This window comes from Pithys albifrons, chromosome 2, assembly GCF_047495875.1.
Source record: "Pithys albifrons albifrons isolate INPA30051 chromosome 2, PitAlb_v1, whole genome shotgun sequence".
NCBI lineage: Eukaryota > Metazoa > Chordata > Aves > Passeriformes > Thamnophilidae > Pithys > Pithys albifrons.
Genome location: NC_092459.1, coordinates 23,766,879 through 23,788,355, shown reverse-complemented (window position 1 = coordinate 23,788,355; position 21,477 = coordinate 23,766,879). Strand labels below are relative to the sequence as shown.

General features: G+C 38.3%; 1 protein-coding gene across 1 annotated transcript in view; it reads right to left on the bottom strand.

Annotated features, from left to right (window-relative positions):
* The window catches only part of PRIM2 (DNA primase subunit 2), a 98,058-nt gene that overhangs the window by 15,778 nt on the left and 60,803 nt on the right, over positions 1-21,477 (bottom strand). Inside the window, exon 9 of the mRNA XM_071548498.1 lies at positions 20,281-20,466. Coding sequence (XP_071404599.1) covers positions 20,281-20,466 — 186 coding nt within the window. The remainder of the gene's footprint in view (positions 1-20,280; positions 20,467-21,477) is intronic.

Sequence of the window (21,477 nt, the reverse complement as noted above, 5' to 3'; positions counted from 1 at the left end):
TTGCACCTGATTTAAAAGGTAGAAAAGAAACTTTTCCATCAAGATGTTTGTTATAATCAAGCCAATACATGACCAAGACAAATATTCAGCACTCATCCCAAATAAGGCTTAAGACAACCAAAGCTCTGAACAAACATCGACTAATTAATCCTTACTGTGCATTTGACAAAGTGACTTTAAAAGATTTTTTTAGAAGTGGGAAAGAAAAGAAAGAGATTAAACAGCATTCTGTTTTCCAGCACAGCCACAGGCAGGATCCAGCATGTAGGAATACCTTTTTTTAGTCAACCTTTTGTCTCAGGAGATAAAAGAACTGGTTGATTGAATAGTAAATGAACACTACTTTTGCTTGCAATAGGGCTGGGCTTACCAACTCTTCATTTATGAGACTTTATGAGAAAGAGAGTAAGGCCCTAGGTGTGTGCATGTGCTCTGAAGGGCTGGGGGAAACAGGTCTCCTCCCCTTCATAGGGCAGCAGCAGCTGCTGGCCAAGTCCTGCCAAAAAAGAGCCAACCCCAAATAGAAAGATATGTGCATTTTAATTTCTAACCTCTGAGTGAATCTGTTAAACTGAAGATGCAATCTGTAATCCTGTAGCCACCTATTCTTCTACCCAGAAGCTCTGGAATCTTTCCTCTTTTTCAAAAGATGAAGGAAAACACATTTCATTTACTTAACAAAGGATATTTAAGCAAGCAAATACATTAGACTAAATTATTTTTTTCAAGAGAAAAGCAAATAATGAATGCTTAAGGATGGATTGCTTTGTTTCCCAGAAAATTAACATCTCTCTTTAGCAGTTCTGTGTACTAAAATCTTGAGTTGTACTTGTCACATCACTTGCCTTAATGCCCAAAGAAATTACTTTTACATCGAAACTCATTACTTTATGCTGAGAAGCAGCTCTTGCAGTAAATAGAAACAACAGCTACATAATAACACTATACAGACATGGGACGGGTTGGGTGTTTTTTCACTGCTTTCTTGTAATCCTGTTTGGTGCTCAAGAGCTTTTGCAGCAGCAGATGGCAAAGAAGGACACAGCTACGTGGTGTGCAAGTTGGCACACACGCAGTAGTAACACGCTAAGAGCTCTCTCATCCTTGTGGTTCAGCTTTTCTTATCATTGATCAAGGAAAGAGGACTTCAGCAGGACCAATATCTGACAGGCTGTGTGGTCATCCTCAGGGGGAAGAAACCATGAATTGTGGCATTTCATTACAGAAAACACATCCTTTGGAACAGACCTCTCTGTAGACTGGGGAATGAACTCATTCTAGGATGTGTATAAAGAAAAAACCTGAGGAGCAACCCCTTTTGCCTGCAAAAGCACCAAGGCAAAATAAGACAAGTCTGAAATATGCAGAAACAAGAAGGCAGAGGGATCTGTGCCTTCCTACCTACTCTAACACCCCAAACTGAAGTGGTTCTATTGAAATTCCTTAAACAAAATTGATTATGTGTAGCACATATCACACGTGTAGTTGATTGTAGGGTCATTCTAACTGCTTATAAATTGCTTGGTTTCAAACTATTTCAGAAAAACAGCTTAAAAACCTATAAAACTATTCCCATCTATTTTTATCTGCAATCTACTATAAGGGTATTATAGCAAAACCTGTAAAAGGTCAAACTCAAAGTGATTTGAAAACTCACCAAAGTTTTCTGGTGATATTTGTAAGAACTTTTGAGGATCTTATCGAAGCCTGATATGAACTTGCTCAACAATAATGATGCTGCAGGAGTGTGTACATTTCCCTTGTACTCTGTGTGACAGTCTCCATCGAGACAAAAGAAAAAAATACTTTAAAAAAGTTAAGAAGACAAATAGTAACCACAAAAATACTAATAACAAAAGGCATAAGACAAATAAATTATCTACATGGAAAAGCCACTGTGATGGATCGACCACGGCTGGACACCAGGGGCCCACTAAGCCACTCATCATCCCCCTTCCCAGTTGGACAGAGGAAAGAGAACGTGATAGAAAACAACTCATAGGTTGGGATAAGGAAGTTCACTAAAGCAAAAGTGAAAGTTTGTGCATGCACAAGTGAAGAGGAAAATAACGAGGTTTATTCTGTAATTCCCATTAGCAAGTGGTGTTCAGCCACTCCCTGGGAAGTGCAGCTTCAGCACGTGTAGCAGTTGCTCCAGAAGGCAAACACTGTAAACAACAAGTGCCCCCCCTTTCCTACTCCTTCCCTTAGCTTTTATATCTGAGCTGATGTCATATGGTATGGAATGTCCCTCTGGTTAATTTGGGTCAGTTGGTCTGTGTCCCCTCCCAGGATCTTGCCCACCCCCCTGCCCTCCTGCCCCTCAGTGGGGAGTGCAGGGGGGAGGAACACCAAGAGACAGTGCTGATGCTGGGCCGGTCGGGCAAAACACTGGTGTTTTACCAACACCTTTCAAGATTCCAGTGCAAAGCACAGCACTGTGAGGGCTGCTATGGGAAAATGAACCCCATCTCAGCCATACCCCATCTAAGCCAGACCCAATACACCCATGACAAATACGGACTGGCTCCTCCCCACAATGTTTTCTCCCACCCTGAAACCAGGTCCTTCCTCCTGGGAGCAAGAGTCCCTTATTCCCACCCCTGACAATGACATGAGGTGGTATCCAATAATATCCAGTCCTTAGCTATGTCTGTCTCCCAGCTACTGTAAAAGCTATAAATTTGCAGCTGGTATAGCCTGATACCAGATTATGTGCCAGACAGGAACGTAAGGAAATGCTATTTTCAGTAAGTTCTGATCACATAACTGTATACAAGATCCTTAGGTATGGAGTAAGGATATACATCAAAAGGATAATTTGGCATATATATGTTCTTCTTTGAAGAAAAATTTGCATAGAACAAAGCAGGGAAGGATGGGTCATGTGTGCCTCATAATTATCAGTTTGAAATATGTGAATACACTTTCAAAAGAGAACAACAAGAAAAGATATTCCCCCGGCATTCCAGCCACTGAACAATAAGCATCATGTCATCACCGACAGTTGCTTTCCTTGTATCACTTGTCATATTCAGAGATTAGTACCTGGAAATAGAACTAGGTGCTCCATAAATTTTGTTATCAATTCTGATATTCAGTATGCATATTAGGATGAAAAATAATTTACTGACAGGTCTTCCAAGCCCTGTATGCTCAGGTACACACTTCCACAAAACTTTCATGTTTCAGTTAAAATTACTTTTACATACTCATGTATCAGTTTTTATGTGTCCATTCCCTACAGTAGTGGGAAATTTATTTATTTGAAGTCTAACAACTATGCAAAATGACTGCACTAATTTTGCCTAGCTTCTTGGCTGGCCACTCCCACTCTACAAAATTCAAAGTAGTAATGGTTTAACACCCCTGTTTTTTAAACAGTCATTGGGTAATTTCTTGTCTAAAATTGTTGAGCTTCTACAGATAACAGTGTCAAAATCATAAATTTATTGGACACAATTGCATATCCTCTGAAATAATTGGTTCAACTTTTTCATTCATTTCCTAGGCAGTCACTTAAATCATTACTGCTGACAGTACTTAGTTGGCATATATTCATCCAAGCAACTTTTCTTTTTTTAGGCTCATTCTTACAATAACCTGAACTTGAGATTATCTTTTCCCAAGCACAGTTGTCATTTAGGGGCACAAATAAATGCTTCTCTATCTGCCAACAACAAAAATTTATCCTAAATTATCAACCCATAGCACCATTTCTACAAGCACAGATCTGAGTCATGAGCTAAAATTCAGCTGGAAAACTATTAAGTTGTGTGGCAGTAAGAGCATACCAATTCACAGCACATACCAAAAATGTTTTGCCCTCCAATTTCAGGATTTCCAAACTGCATGAGGCAAGAGCCACTTGAAACTGAAAATGGCTTCATCTACCACAAGGAAATCAGTCATTTCAAATGAAATGGCTACATAGTCACATTTGTGAGATTATGATCAAGAATTATAAGGAAATTGGAAATCAGAATCATAAAATCATTAAAGTTGGAAAAGACCTTTAAGATCATCAAGTCAACCTAGCACCACCACCACTAAACTACATCTCCAAGTGCCATATCCACATTTTTTCAAAGAATCACAGCATATGCCAACCTGGAAGGGGTCGACAAGGATCATCACATCCAACTCCTGGCCCTGTGCAGGATCATCCCCAGGAGTCACACCATGTGCCAGAGAGTATTGATGTCGAAAGGGTTTTTGTTCTGATTTTAGGAACACAGTAGTTGTAGATTTTTAGAAAGTTAATATTTCTAACAGTTTAAGTTTAATGCCTTTCTATCACTACCCCTGTCCCAGAACAGGGAGCTCAAATTCCTTTAGTTAATTAATCTTGTTTAGACTCCCTTCCAAGGTAAAGAGCTGAAGGATATCAGAAGGCCTACAGAATGAAACATAAACATAGGTCAGAATGACCCAAAAGCCAGAATTGGATGAACTCCAAGAGACCTTTGTGTGCCTGAGGAAGAAGAGCTGATGAAGACAGAGGGTCCTGACGACCCCAGACCCAATTCCAGGGGGTTGGACCAGGGGTGGGACTGGGGCTGAACTGAGAAATGTGTAAAGCAATGATTGGAGGGATCTTATTATAAAAGCCATGGAAACAAGAACTAAGACACATGCATGTCACCCTGTATTCCTGTGGGCTGTAGGCCCTGTGTTATTAAAGGACCTTTACTTTTTATCTTACCCTACACTAACGTGGCTCGAAGTCCTGGTTTTTGGGGGGAAGGGTCATTCACAGCATCAGTATCATCCAAGTGCTTCTTGAACTCTGTCAGGCTTCATGCTGTGACCACTTCCCTGCAGAGCCTGTTCCAGAGACCAGCCACCCTCTGGGTGAAGAACCTTTTCCTAATATCCAACCTAAACCTGCCTTGGGTCCTGTCACTGGTCAACACAGAGAAGAGATCAGTGTCTGCCCCTCCTCTTCCCCTCGCAAGGAAGCTGTAACTGCAATGAGGTTTCCCCTCAGTCTCCTCTTCTCCAGGCTGAACAGAGCAAGTGACCTTAGTCACTCCTAATATGGCTTCCCCTCAAGGCCGTTCACCATCTTCATTGCCCTCTTTTGGACACTCTACAGAGCTTAGTATCTTTCTTATATTGTGGTGCCCCAAACTGCACACAATATCCAAGATGAGGCTGCCCAGTGCAGAGCAAAGCGGGACAATCCCCTCCCTTGACCAGTTGGCAATGCCTTGCCTGATGCCCCCCAGGACACAGTTGACCCTCCTGGCTGCCAGGGCACTGCTGACTCATGTTCAATTTGCCATGGACCAGGACCCCCAGATCCCTTTCCATGGCACTGCTTTCCAGCATCTCATTCCCCAGTCTGTACAAATATCCAGAGTTGCCTCATCCCAGGCGCAGAATCCGGCACTTTCCCTTGTTGAACTTCATAAGGTTGGTGATTGCCCAGTTTTCTAATCTGTCCAGGTCTATCAGCAGGGCCTCCCTGCCTTCAAGGGAGTTAACAGCTAATCCCAGTTTTGTGCATCTGCAAACTTACTTAGTATCCTTTCTAGTTGTGAATCCAAGTCACCTATGAAAATGTTGATGAGCACAGGGCCCAAGATGGAGCCCTGTGGGACCCCTCTAGTGAGAGGTCACCAGTCTGATGTCACCCCCTCACTATTACCCTCTGTGCTCGACCTGGGAGACAATTGCTTACCCACCAAATGATGTGTTTATCCAGCTGTAGGCTGAACATTTGGCCCAGAAGGATCCTGGGATAAACAGTATCAAGAACTTCACTGAAATCCAGAAAGATGACATCAACTGGCTTCCCTTGATCAGCCAGGTGGGTTACCTTGTCATGAAAGGAAATCAGGTTTGAATTCCACTTCCAGAGATGGTGACTCAACCAATCCCCTGGGCACTCTCTTCCAATGCTGTTCCAAACACTTTCCATGAAAAATAAATTCCTAATATCTAACCTAAACCTTCCCTGCTGCAAGTTGAGGCCATTTCCTCTCATCATTTCACTTACTACACAGGAGAAAACGCTGCCCCCCACCTGGCTACAACTTCCTTTCAGGTAGTTGCAAAGAGTAATAAGGTCTCCCCTTTCCTCCAGGCTAAACAATCCCAAGCCACTCCTCACAGGACTAACTCACCAGACCCTTCTTCAGCTTTGTTGCCCTTCTGCAGACACGCTCCAGCACCTCAATGTCTTTCCTGCAGTGAGGGTCCCAGAACTGGACACAGCACTCACTGGAGGTGCAGCCTCACCAGTGCCAAGTACAGAGGAACAATCCCTGCCCTGGCCCCGCTGGCCACACTATTGCTGATACAGGCCAGGCTGCCTTTGGCTTTCTTGGCCACCTGGGCACGCTGCTGGCTCATGTTCAGTTGCCTGTTGACCAGCAGCCCCAGGGCTTTTCTGTCAGGCAGCTTTCCAGCCCCTCTGCCCCAGCCTGCAGCGCTGGCTGGGGTGGTGTGACCTGAGGGCAGGGTCAGCACTTGGCCTTATTGAACCTCACACAGTTGGCCTTGGCCTATTGGTACAGCCCATCCAGACACCTCTGCAGAGCCTTCCTGCCCTCCAGCAGATCAACACTCCTGCACAACTTGGCATCATCTGCAATTGAATGAGGGTGCACTCCGTCCCCTTGTCCAGACCAATGATAAAGATATTAAACAAGACTGTCCTCAACACTGAGCCAAAGGGAACACCACTTGTGACCAGCCTCCAGCTGGATGTAACCCACTCACTACCACTCTCTGGGTGCAGCTTTCCAGCCAGCTTTTTATCCAGCAAACAGTGTCGCCATCCAAGCCACGAGCTTGTGTTTCTCCAGGAAATGCTGTGGGAAGCAGTGTCAAAGGCTTTACTGTTCTCTTGGTAGACAACACCCAAAGCCTTTCCCTCATCCACTAAGTGAATCACTTTGTCATAGAAGAAGAGCAGATTGGTCAAGCAGGACCTGCCTTTCATAAACCCATCCTTCAGCAAGAACATAAATATATTAGATGGTACTTAACAATGAACTGGTGATGAGAACTTCTATTACTTTGTTTTTAAATAGAACACAATATTAAATTTATAAGAATTTAAACAGTTGAATTAAAATGGCAATACATGACAGCACTATAACAGATACTGTGCTATTCCTAAATATCTATAAAAATATTTTGGTACTTTCCTTCAAATAACAAATGAACACTCAAACCTGACTACTGCAAACATGTTTTATTTTTAACAGATTTTTTGTAGACCATTCTCTACAGTTTTAAGGAACTCTCAAGAAAAGTCTAATATCAGAGAAGAAACTTGAATCCTTTACTAAATATTTACTCCCTAACACACTTGTTTAGATAGTTTAACATGAGATGAAAAAAATAATCTAATAAACGTTATAAAGTAAGAAATGTCACTCAGTGAAAAAAAAAGCCCTCCACACTCCTGGTACTCCATCAATTACAAGTACACCAATGCCTTTCAGATTTTCCTCTAATGTTTTTCAATTTCAGTGTTTCGCATATTTCAATATTCAAAGAAGTTAATTGGTGTAATTTGAAAATTTTTCAGCAGAAGGTAAGCAGAAAATTAAATGGGCTATCCATTTTATCAGAAGTGGCAGACAGAGAACAAGAGTTCCCAAACATTCAGTGGTACAGGAGAACACAGACAGAATTATCAGAGAGAAGTGCAAGAGTCTTAACAGATTGCAAAGTAGACAGGAATTTGGCATGTGATTCAATAAAAAATCTCTAAGAAAGTGAAACAGAAGAGTAACTAACTGTTTACATCTACAGGAATAAGATTCAACTCCTGACATCTATATCCAGACATCTCCCACTATTGTCAATGAAGGTCAATGCAATCAGAGGAGCCTGGGGAGCAATTCCATTTGCCCTAACGTAGGCACCTAGAGGCTCATTAAATAAATCATTCTCTAGACACTATTGACTGTATAGGCTAGATCTCTATTGATCATAATGGCAACTTAAAATCTAAGTGTAAAGAGTATGTATGCCAAGGAGAAGTTCAGGACAAGAAATTCAGTAAGTCTGTATCTAAACTGGGAGAAATCCATACTTATATGTATACCACAGCAGCATGTATAAGAAGTTTCCAGAGAAGATGGATGAAAACTGGCCAGGAATCCCTGAAAAGTCCAAAAACTAATTTTCTGCTGCTTATTCAAGCTCTATCAATACCCTAACTTAGAATAATCTCATTGATCATGAGATCGAGTGCTACCCTCAGATTCCAGCAGTCCACCAAGCAATCCTTGTTCATTAGAAATCTAACTCAATCTAATCTGTAATAAGATGCAGTAAAGTCCAAGAGATTCAATTTTACCCTAAGCCTCAGATCTGCAAAAGCAGCAGCATCACTCAGAGATCTAGTGACTTGGACTGGAGAATATCCCTTCAACCAATCAAAGTGACAAACTTATCAAAATGTGATACAACTGTGGAAAAAAATTTGCCTTTTACTGAAATATGGTTAAACCTCTTGGACAAGGATCAATGACAGAACAGACGGATATTAAGTCTCCAATCACATAACATTTCAAGATATCAGCAACTCCTCAGAATAAGTGCAGAATAAAATAAACTAATTTATTTTCTAGATAAATTGATCATTGGAAAAAAGATAAAATAATTCTTAAAATAAAGCTACAAGGAGACTGAGTAACAAATACATTTCCTCCGGCTGATAAGTGTTCCTTATTTCTGCTCTAGAAACATGTAGACTTAACTTTTTTGATGCAGTAATAAAAGAATGACAAAAGACATTACAACACAAAACCATATGTGGATAGCTGATGTTTGTCAACCCTTCTGAACACAGAGATACTGGATATTGGCCTCTGTGTGATGATGCAAGATATTGGAGCTCTCCAAACAGCACACTTCAGTTCAAGATCGCTGGCATTCTCCCACTAAAAACTCAGCTGTAAACCCAGATTTTTTTCTATATTAACAGCCCAGTAAAAGACAAAATTACATTTGAGAATAATGACCAGGGGGAAAAAAGTGCAGAAAAGCAGATGGTAGCCCTTGCTGTCATAATTGCTTACATACAAGGAATATTTTATATTCAATCTTATGCAAAGTGCACTACAATCAAGACATATTTGAACAACAAACTGCAGTTATGACAACAGCTTCTCTGTATTCAGCAGAAGAATGCTTGTTTTAAAAATGCACAAGATTATTTTCCTTTTTTTAAAAGTTTTATTAATTCATCATTAAAAAGTGACTAGAATAAAAGATTACTTGACTGCAGGGAAAATGGGAACAGAAGAATAAAGAAAGTCTGGCTCACTGCCAGACTGCTCTAAACTGTCTCAGAAGAAGTAACATGCACCTCATTTTTCAGGACCTGCTGCAAAGATGTAAAACCAGGGAAATAACTGTGGTAACAAAGTACAAGAAGGAGGCCAACTACTGTAATTGATTTTTTTTTTTAAAGTTCCTCAGAGTTTCACTAGTATTGCTCCAGTTCTCATGCCCCAAACCCAACTCCATTAAGCAGACGAAGGAAAAGAAGGTTTGCATTTAAACAGTAAAACCTGCAATAAAGGCCAGTGCTTCTGCTCCCACATGCACAGAAGGGGACCAGAAGAAAAGAAAAAGAAAATAAACAAACAGTATTTGGGGGACATTTTGTTTTTCTCCTTTCTGAGTGGACTTCAGAAGGGACATGGGGAACAGTAAGAGCCCAGAGCACATCACAATATGCAAAGTTCAGTTTCACAGCTAAACAGCATTTTACATTTCATACAAAAGCCGAACACAACCTTCCTTCAAGAAGCAGTAACCTCTGTAATGTTGAAATACTTATGCCCTATCATAGTAATTTCACTTTCCTAAATCAATATATTAATTTCCAAAACATAAATTGTGCATAGAACAAATAACGTATGAAGAGCTGTTCTGTCTTTATTAATGACATTCAACAGATTTTAAAGATGTGGCAAAATGTTAAATTAATTCTGAAAGCAAAAGTACATTTTTATTTACATTGTGCCTATTGTGGTATATCAGCAGAGTGCACATTTGATACAACATGCTGCCTTTCTGGATGACTGAATATGAAACACAGCCCTGATTTACTGGTTGCATATAGACAGATGGAATACAACATCTAAATGATGTTACAACAATTACATTATCAAACCACAAAGCAAAGTATACAGGATTCTGGGTTTTGCTTTGGAAGTCAGTTTACATGATCACAGGATATCTGAATGCTTAATAAAATAATTTTCATAGAATCATAGAATCAATTGGGTTGGGAAAGACCTCCGAGATCATCAAGTCCAACCCTTGGGCCAACTCCAGTCCCTTTACTAGATCATGGCACTCAGTGCCACGTCCAACCTCAGTTTAAAAATCTCCAGGGATGGTGAATCCACCACCTCTCTGGGCAGCCCATTTCAATGCCTGATTACTCTCTCTGAAAAGAATTTTTTTCTGATATCCAACTTAAATTTCCCCTGGCAGAGCTTAAGCCTGTGCCCCCTTGTCCTATTGCTGAGTGCCTGAGAGAAGAGACCAACCTTCACCTGGCTAGAACTTCCCTTCAGGTAGTTCTAGACAGTGATGAGGTCACCTCTGAGCCTCCTCTTCTCCAGGCTAAACAACCCCAGCTCCCTCAGCCTCTCCCCATAGGACAAAAATGTCCTTTCAAACAATTATATCAAGATTAAGAAATTATCAAAAGTTTTCTGTTCAAAAAGCACAGGAAGACAAGTGCAAAAGACCTGCTATGTCCTTCAGATTGTCCTGAAAGGTAATAAAAATATATAGATGAAAAGATTTGCATCTCCAAAACAGTTAACCCCTGCCTTAGAACTTGGGGTAAATAGCTAAAGAGCTTAAATATGTTACTAGTGGTGTGTATTTAGTGATACTCAGATGCTTCACAATCCCTAAACTTGGAAATTTATTAACCAAATAAGCAAATCCATCTATTACTTTTCTTAAAATGCCACGGAATGACTTTCTTGCTGCTGCTGTGGGGGGCAATAAACCAGAAACCTCTTCTGACAAGTACACAGTCTTTCCATACCTGTAACAAAGTGCAAGACTCACAAGTGGCTCAAGACTACAAATGGAAGGTCAGGATTCAACTTCCATTTTTACATACACAGGTTTAACAAGATACTACAGCATGGAGTATGTACAGCAATGTGTGGTGCTGGGAATAAAACAAGCCGTAACAGATCAGATTCTGATCTAAATTAGTTTTAGTACAGGAAATAGAATGATTGCTTTCACTATTTTCAATACAAGAACCTTATCACTCATCAGCTCATACATTAGCTTACTAAATACAGATTTTGGTGCCTAATACATGACCACTAGAAAAACTGATCCTATTTCTTTTCATGGTTGGTAGTACAGTTAAAAAACATCACTAAAATTACACCAGCATTGTAACTGATGTCCTGGAAAGTGATTATGTAGCTGGACCTCTTCTCTGTCCTTAAGATAGGCCACAGGCTGAAAAACTATACAAAACTTTCCCTTTTAATGTAAGTCAGATGATGAAAACTAAAAATCAAAAGTAAAGGCAGATACATTTTTAACAGGTTAAAAAAATGCTGAACAAGTGGAAGTACTTTAAAGTGAATAATCATGGGAAAATGGCACCGTAACTTTGGCTTCACTACAAAGACTAGAGAATTCCGGTTTTAACTAGAATAAATGAGAACACTGAAAAGCACAATCCTGTGCTTGGAATGAAAGAGCACACATTTTTACTATAGCACTTATTACTATGATTCCTAAAATATTTATGTGCCCACACAATCACCTTCATGTATACCAGAGTTTAATATTAGTTTATGTTTTCTAGTACCTCATCATTAGCTCTGGTCTATTGGAATAACATTCATGAAACAAAAATACGGTGAAAAATAATTATTTTATACCAGGTCCATTTGATTTAAGAAATACTGCTTTAAGATTATGAATCTATTATGTAAAAACTAGTGCACTTTTTTAAATTATACGTGTTTTTTTAAACACACCATTTCTGGAATAAAAAAGCTAAAATATAAAATGACAGTGAGAAGGATTTTTGTCAACATTCAATAAGCTTAGATAACTGTTAGGTACACTGATATGTTGATTTGTAATTTAAGACTTGAGAAAAGAAGTTTCAGAAGGAAATACACAGAAATATGATTGATTTATTATGTATCTACATTAGCTACAGGGTATAATTAAAACATAATTATGTTCCAAAGACACCTTCTCTTTAGTATTCTTTACTGATAAACTGTGGGTTTCAAAAGTCAGATAATATTGGCTAAAGTAAAATAAATCCTTACAAGTAAGGAGTAAAGGAGTGTTTGGTTTGGTTTTATTCCTTATAGGGCTCAGAAATCCAGATGTGGCAGTCAAAAAAAATTTTAATGCACACTGAAAGAATCCAGTACCAAGTGAAGTCACAGATTATTCCCCCACCAAAAGGAACTGGTGTAGCATCTACCACTGAGAGGTGCATGTGTGTTTGTTCATATATTTATGTTTATACAAAGTTGTAAGTTAACAGTACCTTTTCAGTGATGATTAACTACATAGCATATGGGCAGAAACAGTGAAAAAATGTATTATACTTTCATCTTATTTTCCTGAAATAAGTGGTAAGATATTTCCACCAAGTATCACAGAGTACCTAATCCTATATTCACATCTGATTTCTCATCATCTGACTTCTTATATGTCAACCAGAGCTATGATGTGCTTCATTTACTTGTCTAATTTGGAAATAAAGTAAAATAAACTATGAGAGAAACAGCCAGAGAACAAGTCTATATTTTATTTAATAAAGAGGTCAGAGCAGCAATACTGACAAACTTGCACATATTTCTGTGAGCAATGTGAACAATGTAGATGTTACTGTTAAAACTCTTTGTCAGAATTTTCTGTCAGGGGCACCTAAATAGTATCAACTGCTTTGTAAAACTTGTATTATTAATCATATCAGGCATCAACGTCCATAAATACAACATAGCATGTTATTTTAATGACAGCAATTTCATATGATTATTTATATCTAGTCCTAATAAAAATCATTATCTGATGCAAATTTTAAACCATTTTGATTTGATCTCACAATACTTAATTAAACAGGAAGCACACAGTTAGTTCTGATTAGATGAGCTAATTTTCTGCAGTATTTCCAGAATGATTGTGTCCACAAGACTAAACAGAAGCAACACTGACAATGCTAATAGGGATTTCCCCCTAGCCACAGACCAGCGTTATATCCTTACAGGCTTTGCTAATCATCTCTACATTTGACACAGTCAGTGAGAAATCTTATCCCAATTCCTTCCTATGACTTAGCAGTATTTAACAGTACTCTGCAAGAAGTTATTCAAGTGTGATTACAGAATCACAAAATCATTTAGGTTAGAAAAGACCTTTATGATTGAGTCCAATTGTAAACCCAACACTGCCAAATCCACCACTAAGCCACGTCCCTAAGCACCCTACTTGTTGGAATACAACCAAAGGCAACCCTTGTGAGTGTGCTTTCTCAGTCCTCTCACTTCCAGAATCCATTACAGACCTCCTTTCTACTGCTTCGGTCAATAGGTATACAAAACAAATTGATGAAACCAAGTCATGCAGACTAGTGTGTCAGTAATATGCCAACAGAACTCAGATGAGCTTTCAAAATTCTGAAACCCTCTATAAAAGAAGGGAACAGAAAGCTTGCAAGCATAAATGAATGTGCACAGCACATGAAGGACACAAGGGACAAACTCACACCTATAAAACAGAACTTCCAATAAAAATTTTAAGATATGATAGCAAGAATCTTTCATAGACTTAACATACATACTGTGACAGACATAATGCCAAAAATAACCCAATTTTTATGGCAATTGAAGCTTATTTCCATTCAGCTAAAGGATAGTATGATTCTATGATTCTAAACTGTGGCCAGATCACAGAGGTTTTGCACGAAATTTCTGGTTGTCAGGCTCAGCTCTAAACATTTATACAGAAGCAACAGGGGAAGAATAATAGCTGCCCACAATGTAATTCTTCAGGATTCTCAAGTCACTTGGGTCCAACTCCTCACCGCTTATTAGCAAATTACCAAAGTCAAAGGAAAGAAAACAGTGTCTTTCAGATACAACCAACAAGACAACTGTACTAATACAGCTTGACTCAGATGCAACAACAGCAATCCATGCGTTTATGGCTTTAAGTCATGCTTTTAATTCTCATGCCTAGTTGTATAAATTTTTATCATAAACCAAATTCCCTCAAAACACCTCTTCAGCATACTGCTTACTAAAATATAAGGCAGTTAAATGCCTCCCTGACATCCGATCCCGTCAGATCTCGGAAGCTAAGCAGGGTCAGCCCCAGATTAGTACTTGGATGGGAGACCTCCTGGGAAATGCCGGGTGCTGTAGGTTCTAGTCCTGAGGACTTCCCTATCACTGTCCAAGCTCGCTCGGCCGTGGCAGATGGACCTTAGGAGTTAAACGGTGGGGCCAGTTCTGCGCACACTGAGCCTCACCTAAAAAATCCATTGCGCAGGCTGGAAGGGCTCACCCATGTGGGGAGAGCCCTTCCCAAATCTTCGTTCACGAAGACGAGCCACACACACACACACTAAAATATAAAAGGGACTCCAGACTATTCTCTTCAGCCAAGATCACGCCAGCTAATTGATCTCAGCAGCCATCTGTCTTCCTGTGAATATCACCTTCAACAGCAGTTATGCCCCATTTGAACAATGCACCTGTTATCCTCCAGGCTTCAATTTAGATGCAAAAAACACACCAAGGAAATTATATAAAAGGAGCAGATCTCCTGATGATTGACTCACTGACATAAAGCTGATTTGTGGAAACTAACATGACTGACTTTTAAACTTGGTGTTCAGTGTATCACTGTGTCATCGAAGTCTGTTCAGCTCCTAACAACCAGCATCTTGGTTGAATCCCTTCACGGTTTTGCAGAAATACCCTGATTTCATAGATCTGGCTTTCTTTCTTAACCTGGTCCGTCCTTTATCTTTTGGGGTTAAAATTTAAAATAAACATTAATTTTTACTTCAAGTCTACAAGGCTAAGAAGTAGGCTTGGGTCACCTACTGTCTTGAAACACTCATTACAATTGAACATTACGGCATTTTTCTTCAAAATTGAATTTAATGAAAAGGCTTAATGTAAATTAAACAGTAAGTTTGGGAATCAAAATAAGTCATGTAAATGAAAAATGCATTTTTCTGTTTCTTCTGACAATTAAATCACTTTTAGCCTGCTATTAAATTTCAAGAGCCAACTTTATAGAAGACAAAGCACATTTGTAAACATATCATAAAAGAATTCTTTCTTTATATTCAGTTACGCTAGTTAAGTATAGCCTTTCAATATATAATACTGTTATGAATGGAAAGTAATTTTGCCAACACATAATAAAAATTATTCACTTAGAATCTTTAAAATTCACTTGATTCTATCTCACTACAACTAGAGTGTGAAATCATAAATTCCAAATTATCAAGGACAAATACAGATAGTAAGTAGTTCTTCTGAAGCTAATTTTTACAGTCACTTAGGGAAGGAAAAAAACCTTATTAATTTTTTAACACAAAAATACAATGTCATCAAGAACTTGAATATCTAGACCCCTAATAACCAATGAAAGCAAGAACAATATTCTTCACTACACTGACATTCTGTTACCATGACATACTCCTTCACTTCTACAGAATTCAGGAGATTTTACAGCTAATATATATTACACGTTTACTACTTTTCTTTTAAACATCATAGAAAAGAAAAAACATTTTCTTTAAGTTCTATAGTAGCCTCTAGTTACCTCAGGAGAATTCAAGTCTGGCTCCCTATTTGCATTACAGTACTACTGATGTATCCTTTTTGAAAAATGTTATTTTAATCCATAGAGAAGAATTTCAATTATGTTTATATCTTTATCTCATAGATGTTAAATATTGCATCTTGCTGTTCAACACGCTGAAGACTTGTAAGATTTAAATAATTCAAGAATAAAAGTAGCAAATGACATTCAATTAGAGACTTATAATTAAAAATGTGGCAGAATAAAGATCCTTTTCTGATATATGAATCAAAACATGTTCCCAAAATAGTAGGCAGCAATACCAAATATAAAAGTGGCAAGTAAAAAATAAAAATCTAACAGCAAATCAATGCCCAAATCTAAAACAAATGAGAAAGTAAAATACCAAAACCAAATGTAACCAACTGAGTGATAAAGAAAATATTCCTGGCGATTTGAGAAGGTGGAAGTTGTTTTAAAGAACCACATAAACCATGCATTATAAACTGGAATAGTTGGGGATAAATGTGGATAAATTTGGGATAGTTGTACGTGCTTAAAAGCATTAGCCTGTAATTTATCAAGTGCCTATTTCTATTTTTATTTAAATACACTGGGCTTTTTTAATAATATTATTGTTTAGACCAACAAAGCATTAGAGCATAAGCACTTCTAAGTAGCATCTATAAATCATATTTGTTTATTCCCTGTGATGTTGTCTCCCTCTAGTGGTTGACTCTGACAAAAATGTACTTCTACCTGGATTCAGACCTGTCTACAGAATCACAGGCAATGCAGGCTGGAAAGGACCTCACTAGGTCTCTAGTCCAAGCTCTCCCTCATGGAATTTCTGGCTGGCCTTGACAGAAACTTTCATCACCAGCTGTCTGTAATCAAGGTAAAGCCTCACTCTTGACTCCAGACTCAAGAACCTCCTAAGATCACCTGGAAAAGAAACCAAAGAGCCAAGAAAATCAAGTCACTGGAAAAATCTCATTATTAGGATGCATCTTCATCCTTACATTTTGTCACTTTTTAACAGAGTAGGAGACATATTCCCTTGCATATTGATAAGTATATGGCTGTCATGTTGTCTGTCCTCAGTTTTATACGAGATTATCATGTGTGGAAGAAACATCTAGAACATATAATCAACTGAAGTTCAAAAGCTTCATTGTGAAGGGTTTGTTTCTTTACCAACAACAAACTCTAGACCAAGGTTAAATCTGTATAAAACTTTTCCTTCTTTCAGCAAAATGGCTGGTCATGAGGATTTCACTAGTTGGAAGGGATGAAGAGGCACACCTCAGACAGGAAGCCCTGACAACTAGAAAACAACCTGCTCCTTTCGCCATTTGTTACCAACTGCTGGAGGAAACAAGAAGCCATATTATCCTGCAGTAAAATGATTTGGAAAAGTGAGTCAGAAAGAGTAAGATGCTCCACTAGCCTGAATGCCACCACATCTGAGGGGCTGAAGAGCCATGTTTTCTTTTCAATAAGAAGCCACAAGGACAAGAAAGCGGTTCTGTCATCGGGATAATTTTTAGTAATATTTACGTTCTGGAGGTTTGTTAAATAAATAAATAAATTACCGAAACCCCAAACTCTTGCACAATTTTAAGATGCGCTTTAGGAGCATATGCAACAATAACAGTGCCATATCAAAGATTCTTTTTCAACACAGAAGTACACAACTAACAACTGTTTCTTCTGTACAAAGCGGTACATAATCAGAGTGCTAGAAGAGAGCATTTTGTGCCACCATACAACAATTACTGCTAAGAAAAAAAACAGATTTCACAAGTATATATGTAGCAAAGGAAAGAAAAGCAAAAAATGATGGTCTGCCTTAAAGTCTTCCATCTTTGTCAAAGCCTCAATTCCAAGCTATTAGCTAAAGAAGTAAATGAATAATGCCTTAAAGAAACTGATTCTGCATCCCTTCTTTCCTTTGTTCTAAACACTGCATTCTCTCTCAATTCTTCCTCTGCACATTCAGTCTAATCATTCAAAAATATCTGAAAACAGTAACAATCTCCACTATAATGATGTGTTACAGAGGACTTTATTTTCAACTATCAAATCATTTTTACATCTGTACTGTAATTATTTGTCTTGTCATCTTATTACCTTCACGTTTCAAGTATTTTTAAGGCACACAGGAGTTACGTGTCATTCCCTCCTCTGCATGTTCAGATAGGGTGGGGAGTTACTTTTTAAGTATGAAGAACAGGAATCTATGAGAATTATTATCTTCTTAGCATAAGATTATAGGAAAAAAAAGTCTTAAAATAACACTGAGGTTATGAAGCCAATAGGCACAACCATTCAGTCAGAAGTAACACATCTGCCATTATTTGGCAGCTGATCCTTTCATCTGAACAACAATAATTAACCATTTAAGCACTCTTAACCTAGCAATTTCCAAACTGTAGTGCCTAAACAAAAACAAGTTTCATTTTGCATTCTGCATTTTTCTCTGTTGTGAACATGCCAGCACACAATCATTCCGCACCACCCCACTAACAGAGCATCTGTACCAGTTTCAGTGATTTCTCTGTAGCCACTATTTGGCTGGGCTTTTTCTGCACTTCATTTACAATACACTTCACAGACACCTCTCTAAAGGTAAAATACCATTCCTTAAAAACTTTTCTAGAGTGTTTTTACCAATGAGCCCTGAGGTATGTCCACATCAGTGACTCAGAGCACAGGATCGGTTCTTTTTGTACAAACTGTCTATGTGCCTCTGCTTAGCCTGTGCACTCCAGTTTGTTCTGATGTGTTCAAGGTAAATTCCTTCTTGCTGAAGATTGAAGTTGTGTGCCAACAATTCTTAGGACTGAGAACTGGCATAGATGTTGCAGCCATTAAAAACAAATGCAAACAAACAATTATGAAATCATAATCAATTTGCATCAAAGTGAATACTTTCTCTTTGCAAAATACCAGTTGGTAATACATGATTACTCTTTAAAAAGTATCATGCACACATCTTCACAATGCTCCAGTAAGATAAAACACTGCAATTATCCTCACTCTGCAGGAAAGGAACAATGGCATGAATGCCAGAAAATGTCAAAACAAGAAAATACCAATAACAATTGTATTAATCTTCACTTTTTCAGGACATTAAACATTGTATGACATTTTACTGTGAAAAATCACAGGCCACTAACTTCAATTAGAGGTCTGAAAATCTAGTTTTTTATTTCAGTTTGAAGCTGGTTATTTAGAAATTGAGGAGAACCAAAATTACATGGAAATAGCAGCCTACTCGTGATAAATGTAGTAACTACAACCTCTTGCTTGATTCACAATATGCAAACTCTTGAAACAAAACATGGGATTATAGAATTTCATTTGTTTCTAGAGCCTATCAACAGAGATGCTACAATAGAAAGTCATAACCCTGGGACAGAAAACTGGATCCAAGGTGAATACATTGTCTGCATACTTGGTCAAAGCACAAGTAGGTGGAACCAGATAGTTCTACCGATATTTTCTGAAGACAGAAATAACAAATATGTATCTTTATACTATTATTGTTTCTAATAGCTTGTTTTTATTCTTTCAGTTTCCTTTAAGCACAGAAAATGGCAACTGAAAAGTTTGAATTTCATGAATTCAATTCCTGCCATGGGTTGACACTGGCTGGATGTCATATGCCCACCACTCCACACAAAACTGGTCTGAAACTCTGCTCTAATACATAGCACAGGCCAGGCAGAGAAGGATGAGAGAGAAAGACTGCTTCATTCTACCTAAGCTGTTCAAGGAAAGGAGCAGGTCACAGTCCTCCAAAAACTGGCACGTATTTTTCATGCTACCAAAGAGACTGCAGATATATGTTACACCTTCCTCACTCAGACACTCTCACAAATATTAGCAAGGGTTAGGCCAATGAATAATATGTCAGTAATATCCCTCATTGCACTGAACAGCATTTTTTCACTATTTCCTTGAGCATATTTTTCTGTCTCCATTCATCTCTGGTTTCTTCTTTTATTCTTAGACAGTAGATTTGCTAATGCAAGTCTACCTCACACCCAGATGTCCAGTTAATATTCTTTTTTATTAAATAACAAAAAAGGCTAACCTTGTCTTTTAGATGTTTGTGGTTACTTACCTGTTTGGTGAATTAATTTAGTCACATGATACCTGTATTTCATAAAGGACATTGGTTTCCTAGTACTTTAGGGGTAAAGTGAGATTTTTCTAGTCCTCATCTATAAAAAGCCTCCTTGTAGCTTGCCTTTTTTAGCCATAGTTCAGGTGAATGCCCAATAAAATGATTAAAACCATAAGCAAAGAGAGAAAAAAACCCCATCTTTAAAACACACTACTGTGCCTTTTGCCCAATTACCTACTTTAACAAGCATTTATTCAAATCTGTAGCACAATGGACACTTCAACTATATCCTCACATTTACAGACTTAGATGTTTTTCATTTTTTGAGTTACCTTATCAGCATCCACTTTTCCTCTGATAAATTCTTTCTTCCAGAATTCCAGTGCCTGTTCCAGAGTCAAGCCAATGCCTTTCAGGAACAGCCCATACTGCATCCGGCCCCCGTGCCGGAGGTGATGGCTGTCACGCAGCGCTCTGTGCAACTGCCGCATGCAGAGAGGGAACGACTTCACAGAAAGCTGACAAGAGAAAAATTCCTGTTTAAGACATACTGATCATTTCATTTGTAGGATATAAGCTTATTGGAATTATTAGTTGGGTCCTGTTGAAAATGCCAATGGCGGAAAGAAAAGCTCTGCATGTACAGAGAGCCTTGGGACTGACCATAACACATGTGTGTCCGTAAGCCATCAAATCCAATAACCATCTCAAGAACAAAACCCTAAGGACAGAGTAATACAAGTGGTGGTATCAGACTATCTTCAGCTATAAAGTAACACAGGTTTAACTGCTGTCAGGAAAAATATATCCACAGTTCCGTTACAGTATTTCTTTCCGCTTCCTTATTTTAGGATCTGGAATGGCAAAGTGACCTTTGATAAGAGCTTTGGGGGTTAGGGAAGGAGACCTTTTTTTAAAAAAAAACATCTTTGAGAAACTATAAGCAAGAGTAAGATCCTTTGCAACTAATCTGCAAGTTTTATTCCCTGATAAGTACTATTTGTCATACACCAAGATCTTAGAGAATAGAAAAAATGTAACATCCCAGTTTACATAGGCTTTGCATTTTTATTCTTTAACATCTGAGTCATGCCATGAAATTCACTACCAGCGGAACTCTAGCATGGTTAGGATGGACACTGAAAATACAGACAAATTCTAAAATTCATATAAAGGAGTTATAATGTGGTTTTAATTGACTCTATACCACTCCTGTAGTGTTTTACAATTTCTTTTATTTACTTTTTTGTTTTCAAATTCCCTCAGTAAGTCAAGAATCAAAAAAGAGCAGTGAAAAGACTAATAATGCAATGCAATAATCATAAACTAAACATCATAGGTTGCAAGATTATTAAGAAATTTTGTTAAATTCTGCTTATAATTACGTTACGTACTTATGAAAGTACACAAAATTAAGCAGAAAATTAGGCACTTCATTATAGATCCAGTTTAAACCCTGATTAAAGGCATTTTGGTTAATTCTGCTCCATTCTGAAATTTATCACCATTTCATTGAACAGTGACAAATA